The sequence below is a fragment of the Pseudoliparis swirei genome, chromosome 12, assembly GCF_029220125.1.
Source record: "Pseudoliparis swirei isolate HS2019 ecotype Mariana Trench chromosome 12, NWPU_hadal_v1, whole genome shotgun sequence".
Classification (NCBI taxonomy): Eukaryota; Metazoa; Chordata; class Actinopteri; order Perciformes; family Liparidae; genus Pseudoliparis; species Pseudoliparis swirei.
In genome coordinates, this window is record NC_079399.1 from 20637596 (window position 1) to 20659772 (window position 22177).

General features: G+C 42.9%; 1 protein-coding gene across 2 annotated transcripts in view; it reads right to left on the reverse strand.

The window, feature by feature from the left end:
• Nucleotides 1-22177, reverse strand: part of LOC130202612 (kinesin-like protein KIF13B) — a 52235-nt gene that overhangs the window by 23975 nt on the left and 6083 nt on the right. For both annotated transcript variants that reach the window (XM_056428288.1, XM_056428287.1), the window contains exons 5-19: nucleotides 19457-19469; nucleotides 19314-19374; nucleotides 18928-19020; nucleotides 14116-14296; nucleotides 12231-12318; nucleotides 12007-12141; nucleotides 10010-10122; nucleotides 8945-9056; nucleotides 5103-5315; nucleotides 4874-4984; nucleotides 2764-2898; nucleotides 2521-2654; nucleotides 1698-1784; nucleotides 1328-1506; nucleotides 34-250 (exon numbers count right to left, since the gene is read on the reverse strand). In XM_056428288.1, the coding sequence (XP_056284263.1) occupies nucleotides 34-250; nucleotides 1328-1506; nucleotides 1698-1784; nucleotides 2521-2654; nucleotides 2764-2898; nucleotides 4874-4984; nucleotides 5103-5315; nucleotides 8945-9056; nucleotides 10010-10122; nucleotides 12007-12141; nucleotides 12231-12318; nucleotides 14116-14296; nucleotides 18928-19020; nucleotides 19314-19374; nucleotides 19457-19469 (1872 nt within the window). The remainder of the gene's footprint in view (nucleotides 1-33; nucleotides 251-1327; nucleotides 1507-1697; nucleotides 1785-2520; nucleotides 2655-2763; nucleotides 2899-4873; nucleotides 4985-5102; nucleotides 5316-8944; nucleotides 9057-10009; nucleotides 10123-12006; nucleotides 12142-12230; nucleotides 12319-14115; nucleotides 14297-18927; nucleotides 19021-19313; nucleotides 19375-19456; nucleotides 19470-22177) is intronic.

The following is a 22177-nucleotide window of genomic DNA, read 5'->3' on the forward strand; positions in this document are numbered from 1 at the left end:
GTAAGAGTCTCGCATCCTCCATCTTTAGCTCACCTCTCCTCGCTCCAGCGCCGCACTCGCTTTTGGGAGCTGGGCGCCGCCGCCGCACCGGCCGCCACCGGCTCCAGGAGGCGGGAGGGTTTCTCTGGGGTGAGCCTCCGGCGGAGCTGCTGCAGCTCCTGTTCGTACATGTGCCTCTGGCGCTCCAGGGCGCAGCGCTTCTCCTCCTCGTGCTGCCTCTCCAGGGTCTGCAACACCGACTGCAACGGGTCTGAGGAGGAAGTGGAGGAGGAGGAGCCGGAGCATGAAGAGCCAAAGAGGAAGAGAGAGGGTGGAGACTTTTAGAATACACCGTTCTTTCTTATCAGAACTAAATTACCATCCATCAGAACAATCCGTCTTAAAAATCTAAATACCGTCAACAAACTGCTTCACAGGATTTGCGCTCGGATCCAAAAAAAAAAAAAATATTTACCTCGAACATTGTGGAAAATAAGGATGAAAGGGTAAAGTGAACGGCGTGGACACACATTGGTCTAAATATTTGGAGCTGTAGAAATAAACTACCCGGTTACGCCTGTTCACAATTGTATTGCTGTGTGTTTCAAGAGCCTAATGCATGTTCTTCCTCTGCGCCTGTGAGCTCCATTGTTAAAATATTAAATAGCGCCTCGCTGAGTCATAGCTGTTGACTAGTTTCTGTGACCTAATGATTTACATCTTCAGGAACAAATGTGCTTTGGATCCACGGGAGGGAACTAACTGTCAGTTCTGGTCTCGGTTGACATTAGTTCTCTTTAGGCGAGACGTGGAAATGACAAGCCGCACAGATGGAGACGCAGACGGGTGAGGAGGTCAGAGTGAACACTGTCAACATTCACATCTGGCAGTCTTGAGTTTAAGAGGAGTTGAAGATACAAAATACATTCAAACTAGAAGTCCAGAAGTAATATACAGGGTTCTTACACATGTTGACCGATGGATTTCCAGGACTTTAAACCAGATGTCCATGACCAAACTGAAATCTCAGTAAAACATGACAAATGTTGAACATTTTGTGTATTGATTGCGTACGCCGGCTTATATTTTGAGCATCTTTCTTTAAAAAACATATTAATTATTTCAAACTCGGCGTAAATGAACACGTGATTATAACAAATTTCCATGACTTTTCCAAAACTTTGATGATTTAAGTTTTTTCCATGACTTTTCCAGGCCTGGAAATGACCATTTTAAAATTCCATGACCGTACGAACCCTGAATATAAAATGTCTGCACATCTTCTCTTGTCGTGACACGGCGGTGCCGACGCCCCGTCGCCGTGTTCGGTGTGGAAAGTGGGACTCACCGTTGTTGCCCATGCCCTTCATCATGACTTCTGCCTGAGCGAACTCGTAGCCGAAACTCAGGTCGCTCGACGCGTCGCTGGCCGCGTCGAAGTCGGCCTCCAGCCGGTCGGAGCTCAGGCACGTCTTCATCGCCGCGGCGCCGCCCTCCTCGTGGACCATGTGCTTCGGCAGGGTGATCCTGAGCGTCGTGCGCGAGCGGGCGCGGCGGGGCGGATGTGATGCGAGACGGCGAGTGACGGAAAAAAAGAGGAAGAAGTGTGATGTAGCAGAGAGAGAATAAAAAAAAGGAAGAGGCACAATGAAGAGTTTGTGATCAGCGGTCGAGATATTTTTTTCTATTACAAAAATACTTTTTTCAAAGTGACCGACCTGAAGAAGTGGTTGTTTCCCCACAGGATGCGGTCGCCGTGGTGAAGCTGCACTGGACTGGAGACGGCAGCACCGTTCACACAGGTTCTGCAGACGGAAACAAACAAACAAACAAACAAGAAAAGAACATTTGAGATGAGAAATACTGCCGTCACTCGACTGAGAATATGACCAACATCGGGCCCTTAAAGTGACTGAACTACTGAACGACCGAATTACTTTTAATGGTTTTTATTACTTACTTTTATTCGTATGTATTACATATTTTTAATGTGCTGTACTGTAGCTTCACATTGTGTGTATTTTGTTTTCTTCTTGCACATATACTGTTGTGTCTTATCCTGTACTGTTTGTTATTGTTTTATGTTTATTGTTTTACATTTGTTGATGTTTTACTTTTGTAATTGTTTTACTTTTGTTATTGTTTTATGTTTATTATGGTCTGTCAAGGGACTAAATATGCAAATTAGCTGAAGCTACAATCATCTGTTACAGTGCATCAAATGGTGACATTTATGTTTTAACTGGACATGGTCCCTTTAGAAGAAGAAGAAGAATCAAGAGGAAGAAGGAGGAGGATGAAGGAAGAAAGGAAGATGAAGGAGGAAAACAAGGAGGATGAAGAAGAGGGAGAAGGAAGGATGAAAAGAAGCGAGAGGAGGGAAGAAGAAGAAGAAGAATCAAGAGGAAGAGGGGGGAGGAGGAAGGAAGGATGAAGAAGAGGGAGAAGGAAGAAGAAAGATGATGAAGGAAGAGGAGGAAGGATGAGAAGAAGCGAGAGGAGGGAAGAAGAAGAAGAAGAAGAAGAAGAAGAAGAGCGTACCGAGCGTTGCGGTGAGGACTGAGCACCACGCCGTCGTCGTCCTCGCCAATGTCGATGACGCAGTGCTCTGATTGGATGGCCATGCCGCACAGCTGGATGTCCTGTGAGTTGGCCGAGCCCACCAGCGTGTGTTCCTATGGCGACAACACGGGAGGAGACGCGGTCACGGCACCCGTGTGCTTTATCTGGCGGTAAAACGACGGTGTGTGTGTGTGTGTGTGTGTGTGTGTGTGCGCGCGGTACCTTCAGGTAGTAGACCAGCAGCTCGTTGAGGGCGGGGTCAGCGTTGAGGTTGACCAGGAAACACTTGTCATCCACCACTCTGATTCCAGAGGACTGCAGGGAGATGCCCAGGCTCTCCAGCTGCCGCTGCCGCTCCTGCAGGAAACATGTGGCACGCAGGTTTAGGACGTAAAACGATGAGTTGACTTTTTTTGTTCTTTAGCCGCTGCTTGATGGAAGAAATGGAGAGGGTTAAAAAAAAGAGCAACGCCCGAGAACGCTGGAAAAAAAATAACCTCCACACTGAATAAAGCATTGTGGATAACTTAAAGGGTTACTTCTCTATTCTTCAACCTGGACCACACCTGGACTTCCTCTTGTTTAAGTCCAGGTGACCAATTGATCCGCTAAACAGACTGCAACTCATCACAGTCGATGGAGTTCATCTAAAAGCAGCCCTCTTCTTCTTTCCGAGTCTTCCTCTCACATTTCCGCCATCGTCTCGCGGCAACGAGTGACACCTCGCACCGTTTCAGAAATCAACCAGACGGGATCTCATCCTAAAGTGCACTAGTATTGCACTTGAGTCACTTTAAGACACACCGACATGGGGAAATTAAATCCAGGTGGATAAATACAGAAGCTACCCGTTATACTTGAATTAAGTGGCACTGAATAAACAGAAAAAGAAAAAATCAATCGGCGAACGACTCCCATTTCTATTGAATCTCCTCCGTTTTATTGCGAGAAATCGACTGAAATGTGAATAAGGCTGTTTAAGGATAACAAGAATAGGTTTAACTTTATTGTTCTTGAGGCAAGGAGAGACTGATGTAGAGACAGTCAGTGAGTGAGTGAGAGAGTGAGAGTCAGTGAGAGAGTGAGTGAGAGAGAGTGAGTGAGTGAGAGAGTCAGTGAGTGAGAGTCAGTGAGTGAGAGAGTCAGTGAGTGAGTGAGAGAGTCAGTGAGTGAGAGTCAGTGAGTGAGAGTCAGTGAGTGAGAGTCAGTGAGTGAGAGTCAGTGAGTGAGAGTCAGTGAGTGAGAGAGTCAGTGAGTGAGAGTCAGTGAGTGAGAGAGTCAGTGAGTGAGAGAGTCAGTGAGTGAGAGTCAATGAGTGAGTGAGAGAGTCAGTGAGTGAGAGTCAATGAGTGAGAGAGTCAGTGAGTGAGAGAGTCAGTGAGTGAGAGTCAGTGAGTGAGAGAGTCAGTGAGTGAGAGTCAATGAGTGAGAGAGTCAGTGAGTGAGAGAGTCAGAGAGTGAGAGAGTCAGTGAGTGAGAGTCAGTGAGTGAGAGAGTCAGTGAGTGAGTCAGAGAGTGAGAGAGTCAGTGAGTGAGAGTCAGTGAGTGAGTCAGAGAGTGAGAGAGTCAGTGAGTGAGAGTCAGTGAGTGAGAGAGTCAGTGAGTGAGTCAGAGTGAGAGTCAGTGAGTGAGAGAGTCAGTGAGTGAGAGTCAGTGAGTGAGTCAGAGAGTGAGAGAGTCAGTGAGTGAGTCAGAGTGAGAGTCAGTGAGTGAGAGAGTCAGTGAGTGAGAGTCAGTGAGTGAGTCAGAGAGTGAGAGAGTCAGTGAGTGAGAGTCAGTGAGTGAGAGTCAGTGAGTGAGAGAGTCAGTGAGAGAGTCAGTGAGTGAGTCAGTGAGTGAGAGAGTCAGTGAGTGAGTGAGTGAGTGAGTGAGTCAGAGAGTGAGAGAGTCAGTGAGTGAGTGAGTGAGTGAGTGAGTCAGAGAGTGAGAGAGTCAGTGAGTCAGTGAGTGAGAGAGTCAGTGAGTGAGTCAGAGTGAGAGTCAGTGAGTGAGAGAGTCAGTGAGTTGGTCAGAGAGTGAGAGAGTCAGTGAGTTTGAGTCAGTGAGTGAGTCAGAGAGTGAGAGAGTCAGTGAGTGAGAGTCAGTGAGTGAGAGAGTCAGTGAGTGAGTGAGTGAGTGAGTCAGAGAGTGAGAGAGTCAGTGAGTGAGTCAGAGTGAGAGTCAGTGAGTGAGAGAGTCAGTGAGTTGGTCAGAGAGTGAGAGAGTCAGTGAGTGAGTCAGTGAGTGAGTCAGAGAGTGAGAGAGTCAGTGAGTTGGTCAGAGAGTGAGAGAGTCAGTGAGTTTGAGTCAGTGAGTGAGTCAGAGAGTGAGAGAGTCAGTGAGTGAGTGTTACCTGTGCAATGGCCTCCGTCTTGGTGAGCTTATCCTCCCAGGTCACGGTCATCTCTTGGATCAGTTTCTCAGACTCCTCCAGCCGGTCCTTCAGCTCGGGCGCCTTCATGGACTGAGAGAGGGCGAGAAGAGAGGAGAGAGAGAGAGAGAGAGAGCTCCATCAACACGTTCCACAACCAGACCGCGTCCTTCCTTGGACCTTCGCGACGCGTTGCCGCGGCGATCCCAACCTCGGCCTCCATGAGCTGCTCCTTCAGCTTCTCCACCTCCTCCCGGAGCTCTCGGATGATCCTGGCGTTGGGGTCCTCGTTGACCACGGCGTGGTTGACGATGCTCTTGGCCCGGTCGGCGTAGCGCAGCGTGGAAAGCGTCTCGTCGTAGTTGTCGGCCGAGGGGCTGATGGTGGCCAACATGGCCGTGCGGCTGTTCCCCCCCAGGCTGTCCTGCAGGTAGCAACAAACAAACACACTTCAGACACCTGGGAGCAAAAATAAAGAAAGGCCGCCGCTTTGGTTTGGAGGAGGAAATTACTGAGAAGTCTGATGGCTTTGATTACAAATTAGAGGAGAGCTCAAATACTCAGGTTTGGGTTTTGAGGGAAATGCAAATATAGATGCAGGGTGGTGTGTCCACACTTAGAACTAAAAGATCATTAAGGGGGTGCCGGGGTTGCTTTTTTTTTACTGTTGTTTTTTTGGAGGGGTGTGTGTATGTGTATATGTATGTGTATGTGTGTGTGTGTGTATGGGTGTATGTATATATGTGTGTGTATGTGTATGTATATGTGTGTATATGTATGTATGTGTGTGTGTATATATGTATGTATGTGTGTGTATATATGTATGTGTGTGTATATGGGTGTATGTATATGTGTGTATGTATGTGTATGTGTGTGTATGTATATGTGTGTATATGTATGTATGTGTGTGTGTGTGTGTATGTATGTGTGTATATGTATGTATGTGTGTGTGTATGTAAATGTGTATATGTATGTATGTGTGTGTATGGGTGTATGTGTATGTATACGTGTGTATATGAATGTACAGGACTGTCTCAGAAAATTAGAATATTGTGATAAAGTTCTTTATTTTCTGTAATGCAATTAAAAAAACAAAAATGTCATGCATTCTGGATTCATTACAAATCAACTGAAATATTGCAAGCCTTTTATTCTTTTAATATTGCTGATTATGGCTTACAGCTTAAGAAAACTCAAATATCCTATCTCTAAATATTAGAATATCATGAAAAAGTATACTAGTAGGGTATTAAACAAATCACTTGAATCGTCTAATTAACTCGAAACACCTGGAAACATATTTTCAAATGTTTGATTTTGTTTTGCTGTTATAAATCTTTTTTTTTACTTGGTCTGAGGAAATATTCAAATTTTATGAGATAGGATTTTAGAGTTTTCTTAAGCTGTAAGCCATAATCAGCAATATTAAAAGAATAAAAGGCTTGCAATATTTCAGTTGATTTGTAATGAATCCAGAATGCATGACATTTTTGTTTTTTTAATTGCATTACAGAAAATAAAGAACTTTATCACAATATTCTAATTTTCTGAGACAGTCCTGTATGTGTGTGTGTGTATGTATATATGTGTGTATATGTATGTATGTATGTGTGTACGTGTATGCAGGCACGTGCACAGATAGAGCCCTAGTGGTGCTCAAGCACCAGCCCCTTTGCCCTGGATGAGTAAAGTGCCCTTTTTGCTGGAGAAACATTTTTTTTATTCATCCGTATTTAAGAATAAAAGTTACTCTCTCTGTCATCAAGTCCCCCCAAATGTGTTTTATCATCCGGCGGGGCATTTATTTGAGTTCTTGTGAGAATTTCGCCCCGACATGCTCCGCGGTGCTCACGAGCCCCCCCCTCTCCCTCCCCCCGCCGCGCCCCTCCCTCCTCCACTTCCTCCTCCGCGCAGGTCTCCTCGCGCCACCAAACGGGTGCACCTCCTTTTCCTCTGACCCGCAGCAGCAGACACACAGGTCATGACGGTGTTTGTCCCCTGACGTTGTTCTGTGATCAACCACAACATTAGCGCTGCTGAAAACATGACGTCACAACTGGTCCGACGTTTCCTAAAAAAAAATGTTTTTAAACTCTGTGATTTCAAAGCCTCGTCCAGCTGTTTACTGACGTTAGTTATGTTAAGAGAATAGAGAGAGGGAGAGAGAGAAGTGAGATAAGAGAGAGAGGAGAGAGAGAGAAAAGAGAGAGAGAGGGAGAGAGAGAAGAGAGAAGAGAAAGAGGGAGAGAGAAGAGAGAGGAGAGGAGAGAGAAAAGAGAGAGAATTCTTATTCCGTTCTATTTAACAGGGGCTAGTCTAGGATTTGCGTGGCCAGACTGAAAAAATAATCATATTGTTCAATCTGGTATTGTTCACAGGGCCAAATGTGGAGGCGGCCGTATCCGGCCCGCGGGCCTTAGTTTGAGGACCACTGCTCTTGGCTGTTGATGTCTATCAATATCGCTCATTTTGAAAATGACGTAAGAGGGCAATACGGATCCGTATCAGACCAGGAGGGCGATACGTGGCTGGCATGACGACCCATTAGCCAATCAGAACGCTTGTACTGTTGTTGCTATATAATAATTCATCTTTATTCATAAAGAAAATGTAAGCTAGCGGTCTGATGCTGCCAGAGGAGACGCAGGTCGAGGATGTATTGCATCATCAGTGTATTGCTGCTAATGCTTCAACTCTGTCAGAATTTTTTTTAGCATTGGGTGCCCTTTTTTTGGGTTTGAGCACCTGCCCCCCATAATGTCTGTGCACGTGCCTGCGTGTATGTATATGTCTGTATATGTCTGTATGTGTGTGTGTGTGTATGTATATGTGTGTATATATATGTATGTGTGTGTATATGGGTGTATGTGTATGTATATGTGTGTATATATGTGTATATGTATATGTGTGTATATGTATGTATGTTTGTGTGTGTGTGTATGTATGTGTGTATATGTATGTATGTGTGTGTGTATGTAAATGTGTATATGTATGTATGTGTGTGTGTGTATGGGTGTATGTGTGTATATGTATGTATGTATGTGTGTATGTATATGTCTGTATATGTATGTATGTGTGTGTGTATGTATATGTGTGTATATGTATGTACAGGACTGTCTCAGAAAATTAGAATATTGTGATGAAGTTCTTTATTTTCTGAAATGCAATTAAAAAAACAAAAATGTCATGCATTCTGGATTCATTACAAATCAACTGAAATATTGCAAGCCTTTTATTCTGATTTATTGCTGATTATGGCTTACAGCTTAAGAAAACTCAAATATCCTATCTCTAAATATTAGAATATCATGAAAAAGTATACTAGTAGGGTATTAAACAAATCACTTGAATCGTCTAATTAACTCGAAACACCTGGAAACACATTTTCAAATGTTTGATTTTGTTTTGCTGTTATAAATCTTTTTTTTTACTTGGTCTGAGGAAATATTAAAATTTTATGAGATAGGATTTTAGAGTTTTCTTAAGCTGTAAGCCATAATCAGCAATATTAAAAGAATAAAAGGCTTGCAATATTTCAGTTGATTTGTAATGAATCCAGAATGCAAGACATTTTTGTTTTTTTAATTGCATTACAGAAAATAAAGAACTTTATCACAATATTCTAATTTTCTGAGACAGTCCTGTATGTGTGTGTGTGTGTGTGTATGGGTGTATGTGTATGTATATGTGTATATATATATGTTTATGTCTGACATTTTTGTCCTTGTTTTATGATACTTATGATTACTAAACGAATACAAAATGTAAGTGACTGAGAAGCAAAATGATTTATGAGCGCACGGTGTTCATTTAACTTTTAGAAATCTACTTTCTTTTCTTAAGCCTTGAATTAAAGACTCAACACCAAATTGAGCATCATTTATTTAAATAACCGGCACGGCCTTGAAACTTAATGGGCAAAACAACAAAAAGCACACTTGATAATTAATCACTTTAAAGTCCATTTTCTTTAGTTTAAAAAACAACGACTAATGAATCGACTCCGCGGTGCGTTAAAGGTGAAGAGGGTGTGGAGGTGTGTTCTCTGCGCACCTTGAGCAGCCAGGTGAGCACAGAGTCTCTGTAGGGAACAAACTTGCTCTTGTACTTCCCCGCTCCCTGGTCGGCCAAGGCAGAGATCACTAAACCCAGAGTACTGAGGGACCTGGAGGGAGGAGAGGAGGAGGGGGAGAGAGAGATGGAGGGAGAGATGGAGAGAGAGAGAGAGAGGGAGAGGGAGATGGAGGGAGAAAGAGAGAGATGGACAGATGGAGGGAGAGAGAGAGACAGACAGATGGAGGGAGAGGGAGAGAGAGAGAAAGACAGATGGAGGGAGAGAGAGAGAGAGAGGGACGGACAGATGGAGGGGAAGGGAGAGAGAGAGAGGGATAGGTGTAGGGACAGAGAGAGGGACGGACAGATGGAGGGAGAGGGAGAGAGTGAGAGAGAGAGAGAGAGATAGATGTAGGGACAGAGAGAGAGAGGGGGACGGACAAATGGAGGGGGAGAGAGAGAGAGGGGGACAAATGGAGGGGAGAGAGAGAGAGAGAGAGAGAGAGAGAGAGGACGGACAGATGGAGGGAGAGAGAGGGAGAGAGTGAGGGACAGAGAGAGAGGGAGAGAGAGATGAGGGAGAGAAAGGGACGGACAAATGGAGAGAGGGAGAGATAGATGTAGGGACAGAGAGAGAGCGGGGGACGGACAAATGGAGGGGGAGAGAGAGAGAGAGAGGGGGGGGACGGACAAATGGAGGGGAGAGAGAGAGAGGGGGGGACGGACAAATGGAGGGAGAGAGAGAGATTGAGAGGGACATACAGAGAGAGAGAGAGAGGGGGACGGACAAATGGAGGGAGAGAGAGAGAGATATTGAGAGGGACATAGAGAGAGAGAGAGAGAGAGAGAGGGGGGGGGGGGTATTTAGTGGACAGGATGGCACAGACAGGAACAAAACAACCCCAAAAGAATCATCAAAGCATTGTATAAATCAATAGACCTAAATAAAAAAATGGAGGAATCCAGCCGGTCTCTCCGTTTAGCTCGTGGTCGAAGACTTTGTTGTTGTGTCGTATACATACATCCATACATATATACATATATATATTGTTGTTGTTGACTCACTTATTTATGTTGCTCCCTTCCTTCAGACGCTCCCCCACCGCTCCGGTCTTCCCCGCCCGCTCGCTGCCGGCCAGATCCACCAAACTCAGCTTGCTGACCTTCTCTCCGCTCGTCTGGACACCAACAAGTGGACACGCGGTCAAACGTCTAGTTGATCGGTTCAAAAGGGATTTGGGAAGTTCTCCCTCTGGAAAACACGACCCACACCCTCCGTGACACCGTCACGGGATTTGTCAAGATATGGAAACGGGTCTTAGACGTGGTGGACTGAAAAACACTGGGGCCGATGCCGACTTGATGATGTAACCGTAAAGATGTACTGATGTCAGACTGGTGATGTCTTTAAAATGCTGTAACTTTGCATTGTGTGTATTTATCCTGTATTTATATTTATCCTAACTGTCTGTTATTGTTTTATATTGTTTGGTCCGTCAAGGGACTACAGATGAAAGATAGCTGTATAGCTACAGTCTGGAACATCAAATGGGGACATTTATGTTTTAACCGTACATGGTCCCTTTTAAATATAATAATAATAATAATAATAATAATGTGTTATTTCTAAGTATATATATATTTTTAAAAAGTGTCTGTTTTTTGTTGTTATTTACCTTTTTCTTCCTCCTTTCCCTTTGTATTGTATCCTTAAAGTCCTGTCTTGTTAACTTGTAAAATCAAAATTTCTATACATATATATATATTTAACAAAGAGTCAAGTCTCGTTTCTACAAGCCCTTCATCTTAAAAATAAATCACTAAAGGCCGGCCACAAATCTGGAGATGTGAAGGCGACGTTAATAAAGGAGATAGAGCTCAATATTAATATCAATTCTAGTGTTCACTGTATTTGAAATATTTCCACTGAACTCCTTTGACGACTAACTCTGCTTTTACCTCGCAGAACACCGGAGCTGCTGGTCTACAGCTTCCTCCATCGCTTAGTGTGTTGGTGTTGACTTATTAAGACGGCAACACTCACTAACTAACCGGTGGAGGCAGCGGTAGGCGTGTTCTACCATGGTCTCAGAAGGAGTCGGGTGATTCTCGAGAAAACATAAACAACCATCAGAGAGTCTGACAGCAAGATGAGATACGATAACGCCCCGACAACATTGGGACTAGAGCGTGCGCTCACACCGGTATCGATTTGTTTTAGCTGTCGACAAAACGATATCATGACCTCAGCATTGCTGGAGAAGCTGCTGTGTAAAAGGTAAAACCCTGTAATAGTGAACAACAGAACAACAGAAGCAAGGAAACAACAATACAAGGAACCGACTCAACAGGAAATGTGTTGCATGCTTTAACCCACGAGCAGAAGTGCCAAACATAATTTGTTTTTTGGTTCACACACGTGATAATTTGCTGCTCGTCTCAGTTTTCTGTCATAGCTAATTGCTAATTGGTCATAAAAAAAACAAGCTGCCCCGTTTCTTGGGCTCATTATGTGTCGTCGCCTGCACAATTAGAATAGAGGCCGTCAAAAGACATCGCACACGAGAGGACTGTTGTGCTTCTGTTCCACATCACTAGCTGATGCTGTGTGTGTGTGTGTGTGAAAAGACATCGCACACGAGAGGACTGTTGTGCTTCTGTTCCATATCACTAGCTGATGCTGTGTGTGTGTGTGTGTGTATATGTGTGTGTGTATATGTGTGTGTGTGAAAAGACATCGCACACGAGAGGACTGTTATGATTCTGTTCCATCACTAGCTGATGCTGTGTGTGTGTGTGTGTGTGTGTATATGTGTGTATATGTGTGTGTGTGAAAAGACATCGCACACAAGAGGACTGTTGTGCTTCTGTTCCATATCACTAGCTGATGCTCTGTGTGTGTGTGTGTGTGTATATATGTGTGTGTGTGTGTGTGTGAAAAGACATCGCACACGAGAGGACTGTTATGATTCCGTTCCATATCACTAGCTGATGCTCTGCGTGTGTGAATGTGAGTGTGAGTGTGAGTGTGAGTGTGTGTGTGTGTGTGTGTGTGTGTGTACCTCAGACCGCAGGTCCATGAGTGTGTGTGTGAGGATGATGTTGAACACCGCGTGGGACCTGCTGCTCTCCTCATTCATATTCGTGGCGGCCACCGTGCGAGATTTGTTTCCCTCCGACATCAGCGACTCGATGTCCTGTGGAGAGACGCGAGCAGAGGCACACGTCTGGCGTCTGTCCTCAGACGTCATGACATAACCTGTGACGGACCTAGTTCACGAAGTACCTTGTAGCAGGCCACGGCCAGGCGGGACAGGCCGTCGACGTAAGGACCCAAGACTTTGTGCTCTCTCACTCTCAGCGCTTGCCGGTTTCTACAGAGAAGAGACGGTTATTAATGTTATGAATGCTTCATCTTCGGTCCTGTCCTCCATCCTCTATTCTTAAACATGAGATAAACAGCCGTGTTCCTCTTTTCCCAAACAAACAGATGCAGTTCAGTCCAAATAAGAACTACATTTCTTTTACGAGATTTACCTCTTCCTGTGATGTTCAAAGCGGGACAAATAAATAAATACATCCAAAAAAGTCAGCAGCATTTGGTCATTACTAAATTATTAATAAACACCCGCTGACTTGAGATCAGTGTTGAACACTGTTAATTAAAACTATGATGAACGATGTACGTCAACAAGCTTTTTCCCACCGCGAGACGACGGCGAGGCTAAAATAACCAAATTCTTTCTGTTCTTCCCGTCTCTCCATCACTCTCTCCGTGTCTCACCCTCAGAGGACTCAGAGGGACCGAGTCATTCAACCGGCCTTCTCCATCACAGAAGGATAAGATGAACAACATTACTAAAATGACTAAACTGGTTTTTCCCAGACTGGATTGAATGTGAAATATTCCATATAATGATGACTATAAAAAGGACATTTCACAAAAGGACTTAAGACTAAAATAAATACTTGTTGTTAGACTATGAAAGATTAAAAAAATACTACATCACGCCGTCACAAGCTTCAGACTTTCTTCAGACTCAAATATACTCTTGTTTTCTTAAAGAATGTAGAATAACACATGTGATGCTCTCACATCAGCTGAACCAGTGGTTCTCAAACTGTGAGGCGCGCCCCTCTAGTGGGGCGTATTGGTACTACAGGTGGAGCGCAGGAAGAAATGCAGAAAGACATGTTTTGAGAACTTCACAAGTTCAAAGTACACGGACAGAAAATGAAGCCATTAATAAATACATGTTGTAATGCCTGTACCTTCGTGTACATGTTGACGTGAAGCCGTCAACAGGTTACGAGTGCTGAGGATTAGTTTCTTCTTGCCAAAAGCCAATCTACATGAGATAAGGTTCTCTGCTGTTGCCCTTCAAAACAAAAGCTCAACATAAATTAAGAGTGGCTTTAGCCTGCAACCCTGTTTTAAAAAGATTTGTAGTGGAAAGCAGGTTCATTGCAGCCACTAATACAAATACAACTTGACACACATATCTGCACTTATTTAGTTTTGCACAGGTTGCACATTGTGTTTTGAAAATCTATGCAGTGTAAAACTCTTTATTGCCAACTATTTGAACTTGTTTTGTTTAGTTTTTCACAGGTTGCACTTATTGTTAGTATCTTGAAAAGATATCCAGGTTAATTACAGCCACAATAAGCTTTTTATTTGCCAGTGTGCTTGTTTGAACATATCCATCCATCCATCCATCCATTATCAATACCGCTTATCCTCATTAGGGTCGCGGGGGCGCTGGAGCCGATCCCAGCTGACATAGTTTGACATGTTTGAACATATACACCTGTATATTTAGTATTAGTATTAGTATTTAGTTTTTAGTATTTAGTTTTGTGTTTTATATTTATTTTTCATTGATGCTCTGATGTGCACCGCTGCTGTGATTTTTGAAATTTCCCCACTGTGGGACGAATAAAGAAATATCATATCATAAACAAAGTGATTGCACATTTAGTGCAATATCTTTTTCTTTATTCAATTTTCGTTATTCTATTATTTGAAAAAGCACAGATTCACAAAAAAGTTATTTCAATAAACAGTCAGCATAGGTCATTTTGTTGGGGCATGAACATTTTTCTTCCTCCAAAGTGGGCGTGACAGAAACAGTTTGAGAACCACTGAGCTAGAGCAAACAGTTCCTCACCCTTTGGGGTCGAGCAGGTCTCGGACCTTCTCGTTGTAAATCTCCATGAAGGAGACCTCCACGGTGAAGCACTCCCCCTCCCGCGCCTCCTTCACGGTCCTGCTGAACAGGGAGCTGCAGAGCCGAGGGATCAGACCGGGTTGCTCCGCCGAGCCCATCATGGTGTACGACTTCCCAGAGCCTGGAGTCCACAAGTCCAAACATCAGGCAGGAAAAAGAAGGGAGAGGCCTCATTTAACAACAAACATATATATATATATATATATATATATATATATAAATAGATAGTATCTACTGTATATATATATATTTAAATAATATATATATGTGTGTATACAGTCGTATGCAAAAGTTTGGGCACCCCTGATAATCTCCATTACTTTCATCTATAAATTGTTGGGCATTTGGATCAGGAACTTCTGTCATATATCTAATACTTCATGGACACAGTGATATTTTAGCAGTGAAATAAGGTTTATTTGAGAAACAGAAAATATGCCATATGCATCATAAGAGAATTAGACAGGTGCATAAATTTGGGCACCCCAACAGAAAAATCACATTAATATTTAGTAGAGCCTCCTTTTGCAAAAATAACAGCCTCTAGACGCTTCTTATAGCCTCTGATGAGTGTCTGAATTCTGGATGAAGGTATTTTGGACCATTCTTCCTTACAATACATCTCCAGTTCAGTAAGGTTGGATGGGTGCCGACCGTGGACAGCCCGCTTCAAGTCAACCCATAGATTTTAAATTATATTCAAGTCTGGCGACTGGGATGGCCATTCCAGAACATTGTAGTTGTTCCTCTGCATAAATGCCTTAGTCGATTTGGAGCGATGTTTCGGGTCGTTGTCCTGCTGGAACACCCAACTCCGCCGTAACTTCAGCTTTGTTACAGATTCTAGAACATTATTGTCAAGAATTTGCTGGTACTGAGTTGAATCCATGCGACCCTCAACTTTAACTAGATTCCCAGTACCTGCACTAGCCACACAGCCCCACAGCATGATGGACCCCCCACCAAATGTTACTGTGGGCAGAAAGTGTTTTTCTAGGAATGCTGTGTTCTTTTGCCTCCATGCGTAACGCCTCTTGTTGTGACCAAATAGCTCTAGCTTTGTCTCATCAGTCCCCAGCACTTTGTTCCAAAATGAGCCTGGCTTGTTCAAATGTAGTTTTGCAGACCTCAAGCGAGCCTGTTTGTGGCGTGTGTGCAGAAAAGGCTTCTTCCGCATCACTCTCCCATATAGCTGTTCTCTGTGCAATGTGCGCTGAATGGTGGAGCAATGCACAGTGACACCATCTGCAGCAAGATGCCCTTGCAGGTCTTTGGAGGTGGTCTGAGGGTTGTCCTTGACCATTCCGACCATTCTTCGCCTTTGCCTCTCCGATATTTGTCTTGGCCTGCCACTTCTGGCCTTAACAAGAACTGTGCCTGTTGCCTTCCATTTCTTAATAACATTCCTCACAGTGGAAACTGATAGCTGAAACCTCCGGGATAACTTTTTGTAGCCTTACCCTAAACCATACTGCTGGACAATCTTTGTTTTTAGATCATTCGATAGCTGTTTTGATGCCCCCATTTTGCCACTGTTCAGAGGAGAATCAAAGAGAAGCACAACTTGCAATTGGCTACCTTAAATACCTTTTCTAATGATTGGATGCACCTTTCTATTGAATTGAAGGCTTAACGAGTTAATCAGACTAATTATGTGTTGCAGTTAATCAGCATTTAGTAGGTACAGGTATTAAAATCAACAAAATGATAAGGGTGCCCAAACTTTAGCACAGCCTATTTTTCACGTTTGATTTAATTTCACACAACTAAATACTGCTACATTAAATATCTTTGTCTGGAAAACACCCCAGCACTCAGTGTTAACTAGAAAATGAATATTACACAACTGTGATCTTTTTTTGGTGAAGACGGAGTAAATTATCATGCAGCCTCAGAGGGGTGCCTAAACTTTTGCATACGACTATATATAAATAATATATGTATACACATATATATAAATACATAATATATATATATTACTTATATGTATATATATAAATAGATAGTATCTAGATATATATATATAAATAATATATATATAGATATATATCAATTATATACAGGACTGTCTCAGAAAATTAGAATATTGTGATGAAGTTCTTTATTTTCTGCAATGCAATTAAAAAAACAAAAATGTCACGCATTCTGGATTCATTACAAATCAACTGAAATATTGCAAGCCTTTTATTCTTTTAATATTGCTGATTATGGCTTACAGCTTAAGAAAACTCAAATATCCCATCTCTAAATATTAGAATATCATGAAAAAGTATACTAGTAGGGTATTAAACAAATCACTTGAATTGTCTAATTAACTCAAACACCTGCAAGGGTTTCCTGAGCCTTGACAAACACTCAGCTGTTATAAATCTTTTTTTTTACTTGGCCTGAGGAAATATTAAAATTTTATGAGATAGGATTTTAGAGTTTTCAGACTGTAAGCCATAATCAGCAATATTAAAAGAATAAAAGGCTTGCAATATTTCAGTTGATTTGTAATGAATCCAGAATGCGTGACATTTTTTTTTAATTATTGCATAAATAAAGAACTTCATCACAATATTCTAATTTTCTGAGACAGTCCTGTATACACTACCGTTCAAAAGTTTGGGATCACCCAGACAATTTCGTGTTTTCCATGAAATCTCACACTTTTATTTATCAAATGAGTTGCAAAATGTATAGAAAATATAGTCAAGACATTGACAAGGTTAGAAATAATGATTTGTATTTGAAGTAATAATTTTTTTCTTCAAACTTTGCTTTCGTCAAAGAATGCTCCTTTTGCAGCAATTACAGCATTGCAGACCTTTGGCATTCTAGCTGTTAATTTGTTGAGGTAATCTGTTGAGATGTCACCCCACGCTTCCTGAAGCACCTCCACAAGTTAGATTGGCTTGATGGGCACTTCTTGCGGACCATACGGTCAAGCTGCTCCCACAACAGCTCAATGGGGTTGAGAGCTGGTGACTGGCCACTCCATTACAGACAGCATACCAGCTGCCTGCTTCTTCCCTCAATAGTTCTTGCACAATGTGGAGGTGTGCTTTGGGTCATTGTCCTGTTGGAGGAGGAAATAGCCTCCAATCAAGCGCTGCCCACAGGGTATGGCATGGCGTTGCAAAATGGAGTGATAGCCTTCCTTATTTAAAATCCCTTTTACCTGGTACAAATCTCCCACTTTACCAGCACCAAAGCAGCCCCAGACCATCACATGACCTCCACCATGCTTGCCAGATGGTGTCAGGCACTCTTCCAGCATCTTTTCACCTGTTCTGCGTCTCACAAATGTTCTTCTGTGTGATCCAAACACCTCAAACTTGGATTAATCTGTCCGTAATACCTTTTTCCAATCTTCCTCTGTCCAATGCCTGTGTTCTTTTGCCCATACCAATCTTTTCTTTTTATTGGCCAGTCTCAGATATGGCTTTTTCTTTGCCACTCTGCCTAGAAGGCCAGCATCCCGGAGTCGCCTCTTCACTGTCGACGTTGACACTGGCGTTTTGCGGGTACCATTTAAAGAAGCTGCCAGTTGAGGACCTGTGAGGCGTCTATTTCTCAAACTAGAGACTCTAATGTACTTGTCTTCTTGCTGAGTTGTGCACCGGGCCTCCCACTTCTCTTTCTGCTCTGGTTAGAGCCCGTTTGTGCTGGGAGTAGTACACACCGCTGTAGGAAATTTTCAGTTTCTTTGCAATTTCTCGCATGGAATAGCCTTCATTTCTAAGAACAAGAATAGACTGGCGAGTTTCACAGGAAACTTCTTTTTTCTGGCCATTTTGAGAGTCTTATCGAACCCACAAATGTGATGCTCCAGATAATCAACTAGCTCAAAGGAAGGCCAGTTTTATAGCTTCTCTCATCAGCAAAACAGTTTTCAGCTGTGCTAACATAATTGCACAAGGGTTTTCAAGGGTTTTCTAATCATCCATTAGTCTTCTAAGGCGATTAGCAAACACAATGTACCATTAGAACACTGGAGTGATAGTTGATGGAAATGGGCCTCGATAAACCTATGGAGATATTTCATTAGAAACCAGACGTTTCCACCTAGAATAGTCATTTACCACATTAACAATGTATAGAGTGTATTTCTGATTGATTTAATGTTATCTTCATTGAAAAAAACAATGCTTTTCTTTGAAAAATAAGGACATTTCTAAGTGATCACAAACTTTTGAACGGTAGTGTATATATAGTATATATATACATAATATATCTATAAATAATGTATATATAAATTATATATATACATATATAAATTATATATATATATAAATAGATAGTATCTATATATATATTATATAATATATATATACATATATAACTAACTGGTCTTTATGTACATTGTCAAGACATGACAGAGCTTATTGTTAGAGTCAGAATTAAAAAATAAATACTGATCTGTTCAGACTATTGATTCTGAAAAAATAAAAGAATTTAATGATTAATCTAATGTACCAGCTTCAGGATGAGATATAAACAATGTGTGCCTGAGAGGCAGAGATTTTGACGAGTCAGCGTTGCATAATGAAACACGCTCGAATGAAAGAAGCCGTATGAAATGTATTTTTGAGTTAACGTGAGGACAGTGAAGCGAATCCAGAGTCAGAGAAACACCCCCACGAACAAATAAATGCCCATGAAGGTAATCAATATGAAGATAGAGATTCTGTCATAGATCCATGATCCATGTATTGACATTAGTAAGGGCCCGGACATCTGAATATCAGCAGGTTTAAAGTGAATTACCCGTCTGTCCGTAAGCAAAGATGCAGGCATTGTAGCCCATGAAGGCGTTGTCCAGCAGACTCTCCCCGAGGCTCTGGAACACGACGTCCTGACCTGAAAACACACGCCAACACCTCAGAGACCAGCGTGCAGCAGAGCTATACGTTCAATACGTTCAGTAACCAAGGAGACAAGACGCCATTAAGGAAACAAAATGCACACGGCGGGCATTTTTGTTCGACTCAATCCCCTTTCTTCCACTCTATAAATAGTATGAGAACACATCGCGTCAGGAGATGAATTTAAGAAGTGAGTCAGCGAGCAGCGGAGTCTCACTCGAAGCTAAAAACAGAAGCAAAAAGAAAAAGGTCAAAACGCAGAGAGAGACGCTGCGGATGTGAACCGACCTGCAAACTTGTCCTTCTGAGATTCATCTATCGACCAGAAGCAGTGGTCAAAGGCAAACACCTGAGGAGAACACACACACTTCAAAACAACTCCTTTATGAACTGCTTTTTAAACGTATTCATGAGTTTAGTTGAATACTCACCTTTGGCTGATTTCTGAAGGGCAACGAAGAGAAGAAGAAAAAACAAAACAGTATCACTTGACAGCGGTTTGTTGACACACACACACACACAAACAGAACCACACACGTCAAAATATTGGTGACACAAGCAACATACAGTCGTCTGACACTGTGGGTCCTGGTCAGATTCCCTTTTTTAGGATTCATAGCAAAGGAAAAGCCATTGAGGCCTTTTATAAAATGTTTGTTTCTTAAAGTCAGCCGAGTCCTGGTCCACAGTCCCATCAGATAGTCGTCGTGACTTCATCTTTCCCACCAACATTCTCCCAGCCGGTCTGGGGAGTCTCGGCCCATCGACCCTGAGACTGCTTCTCTGACCTGGAGGCCAGAGGTTCCCACTCGGGGTCGAGAGTTCATTTTACTCGGTTGTCTGAGGTCTCTGAGAAAAAAACAACCACTCAACTTCTGATGTCCACTTTCCATATTCATATCCATCCTTTTTTTCCAAATAGCTTCCTGCCTCTAGTTATTCTCTCATAATTAATTCATTTAAATGAAGCGGTGTGAGTGTTCCCCACTCTGCAGAGGCAGCATGTCCTGAGGACCGCAGTGAGGCAGCACTTTCCATAGACGATGAACAACTACTCTCCCAAACTCGTCATGTTGCAGTTTACAGCCACGTCTCTCAAAGAAATGTAATTGCGGCATTATTTTATGCTGTTAGACATTGGTTTGAAACACAGGACATCTCGAGTTGAGCATTCCTCCCACGCTGAACGCTGTGCACCAAATAAATCAGTTCATCCTGGAGCGTGTGCAAAATGTTGGGGAAATTCCATCCGGGTGTTCCCGAAGTAGCGTGATCACGAGAGTGGGCCGGACTATGGAAAAAAACCTTCAATAAATGAATGCGTGCAGCTGGGTGTCGTGGGGGTCAGCTGTGGAGGTGTGTGGGGGAGTGGCTCGGGGACAGGTGTCGCAAAGGGGCCTAATTGGCCCCAGATGTGGGGGATCTGTTTGATTGGCCCTCAGCAATAGAAGCTGGAGGGGCAACGGAGGGGGTGGTGAGCAGAAACGGTCCGAAACGAATACAGACGTTACCAAATATCCCTTGTGTGGCTGATCTTGGGTGCTTAGGGGGGAAAACCTACTGGTGACGGCATGAATCCTGTCACAATGAATACATTAAAGGGCCAGCAAATGCAAATAAAAATCAGTTCTTATCTGCATGAGTGTGTTACACTTGTAAAGAGAAATGTAATTGTCAAAAATATGGTAGTTTAATTTGAAAATGAACCTTTTTAGCTCCTGCATTTCAAAACCTAAACGCTAACAAGCAAATGTGATGCCTTTCAAAAGAATCAAAATAATTTTAATCTTGCAGAAAAAACGTAGGGCATTATCACTTTAATGACGTTATAAGGATGAAGAAAGACATGAGAGAAATTATATCCCCCCCCCCACCCCCACGCCCCCCGCTGCTGGAGTAAGACCGGAGATTTTAAAAAACACAAAGTTTTAATGGAATGCAAATGTGATTTAATCTGTCACGGTGGAGTGATCCTCGTTGGCTCATTGAGAATCAAGTGGAGAACGTGACCTCAGAGCCTATCAGTGTCGCCGAGACACGACAGGCTCCTCCCCCTCACCGGAGCGCTGCAGCTATATTACATATTCAAGATATGCAAAAAGCTGTCTGTATTAAGCCGTTTACTTCCTCTCTGCTCGTTACATTCATTATTTTTCGGCAAGCCATACTTTAGAAAGTTGCCCGCAGAGGACGTCAAGCATCCAGGGTGATGCTGGTTGACAGTTGAGCAAGGCATGTGGCATCCGACCGCCACATTACATCGCATGTCATTCAGCTGACGCGTTTATATTTACTTACAATCAAACGCCGGAGACACGGCTACAGGGAGCAACTCGGGGTCAAGCGTCTTGCTCAAGGACGCATCGACTAAGGCGGGGATTGAACCGCCGACCCCCTGATTGAAAGATGGACCTGCTGACCCCACGGTGGTATAAGAACGCCGCCCCCTACAGATGAGTTTAAAACTAGAATAAAACGCAAATATTACAGCATAAACTGTATTTAATGATTACCTTCGCATTGAAAATGCGGAAGGTAATGTTTTGATCGCCGTGTATTTATTTATTTGTATGCGTGTTACTCGCATAACTCAAAAAGTATTCAACCGAATCGCATGAAATTTGGTGGGATGATTGGTTATTATCCGGGGAGCATTTGATTAGATTTTGGGATCGATCGGGTCAAAGGTCAAGGTCATGAAAAGGTCAAAATCTTCTTTTTACCCTAGCGCGGTCAATTTTTATCCAATTGGCATCCAACTAATGCCAAAATGTTCATAATGCAATGCCCAATCTTGTGATATGTGAAGGTATGCGCTCTACCGAGTGCCCATTCTAGTTACTCCTGTAATAATCCACGCTTCCTCCGAGTTGTGAATGTATTTGTGGGTGTTGCCACACGAAGAACTTTGGGGCTACAAACAGATTTTCCACATTGTTGTTGTGGTCAAATCTATCGGTCTCCCTCTTGAAGTGCCCTAGCACACACGACTCAAAACACACTGTGTTCACTCAGGCAGAAATATCAATTTGGGGTTAAAAAAAAGAAAAAAAACAGCCTGTAAATTAAGCCAAGGCCACCCCCACACACACACACACACACACACACACACTGGGGGCTGTAATGAAACAAGGCCTCCCTATGTGAGACTT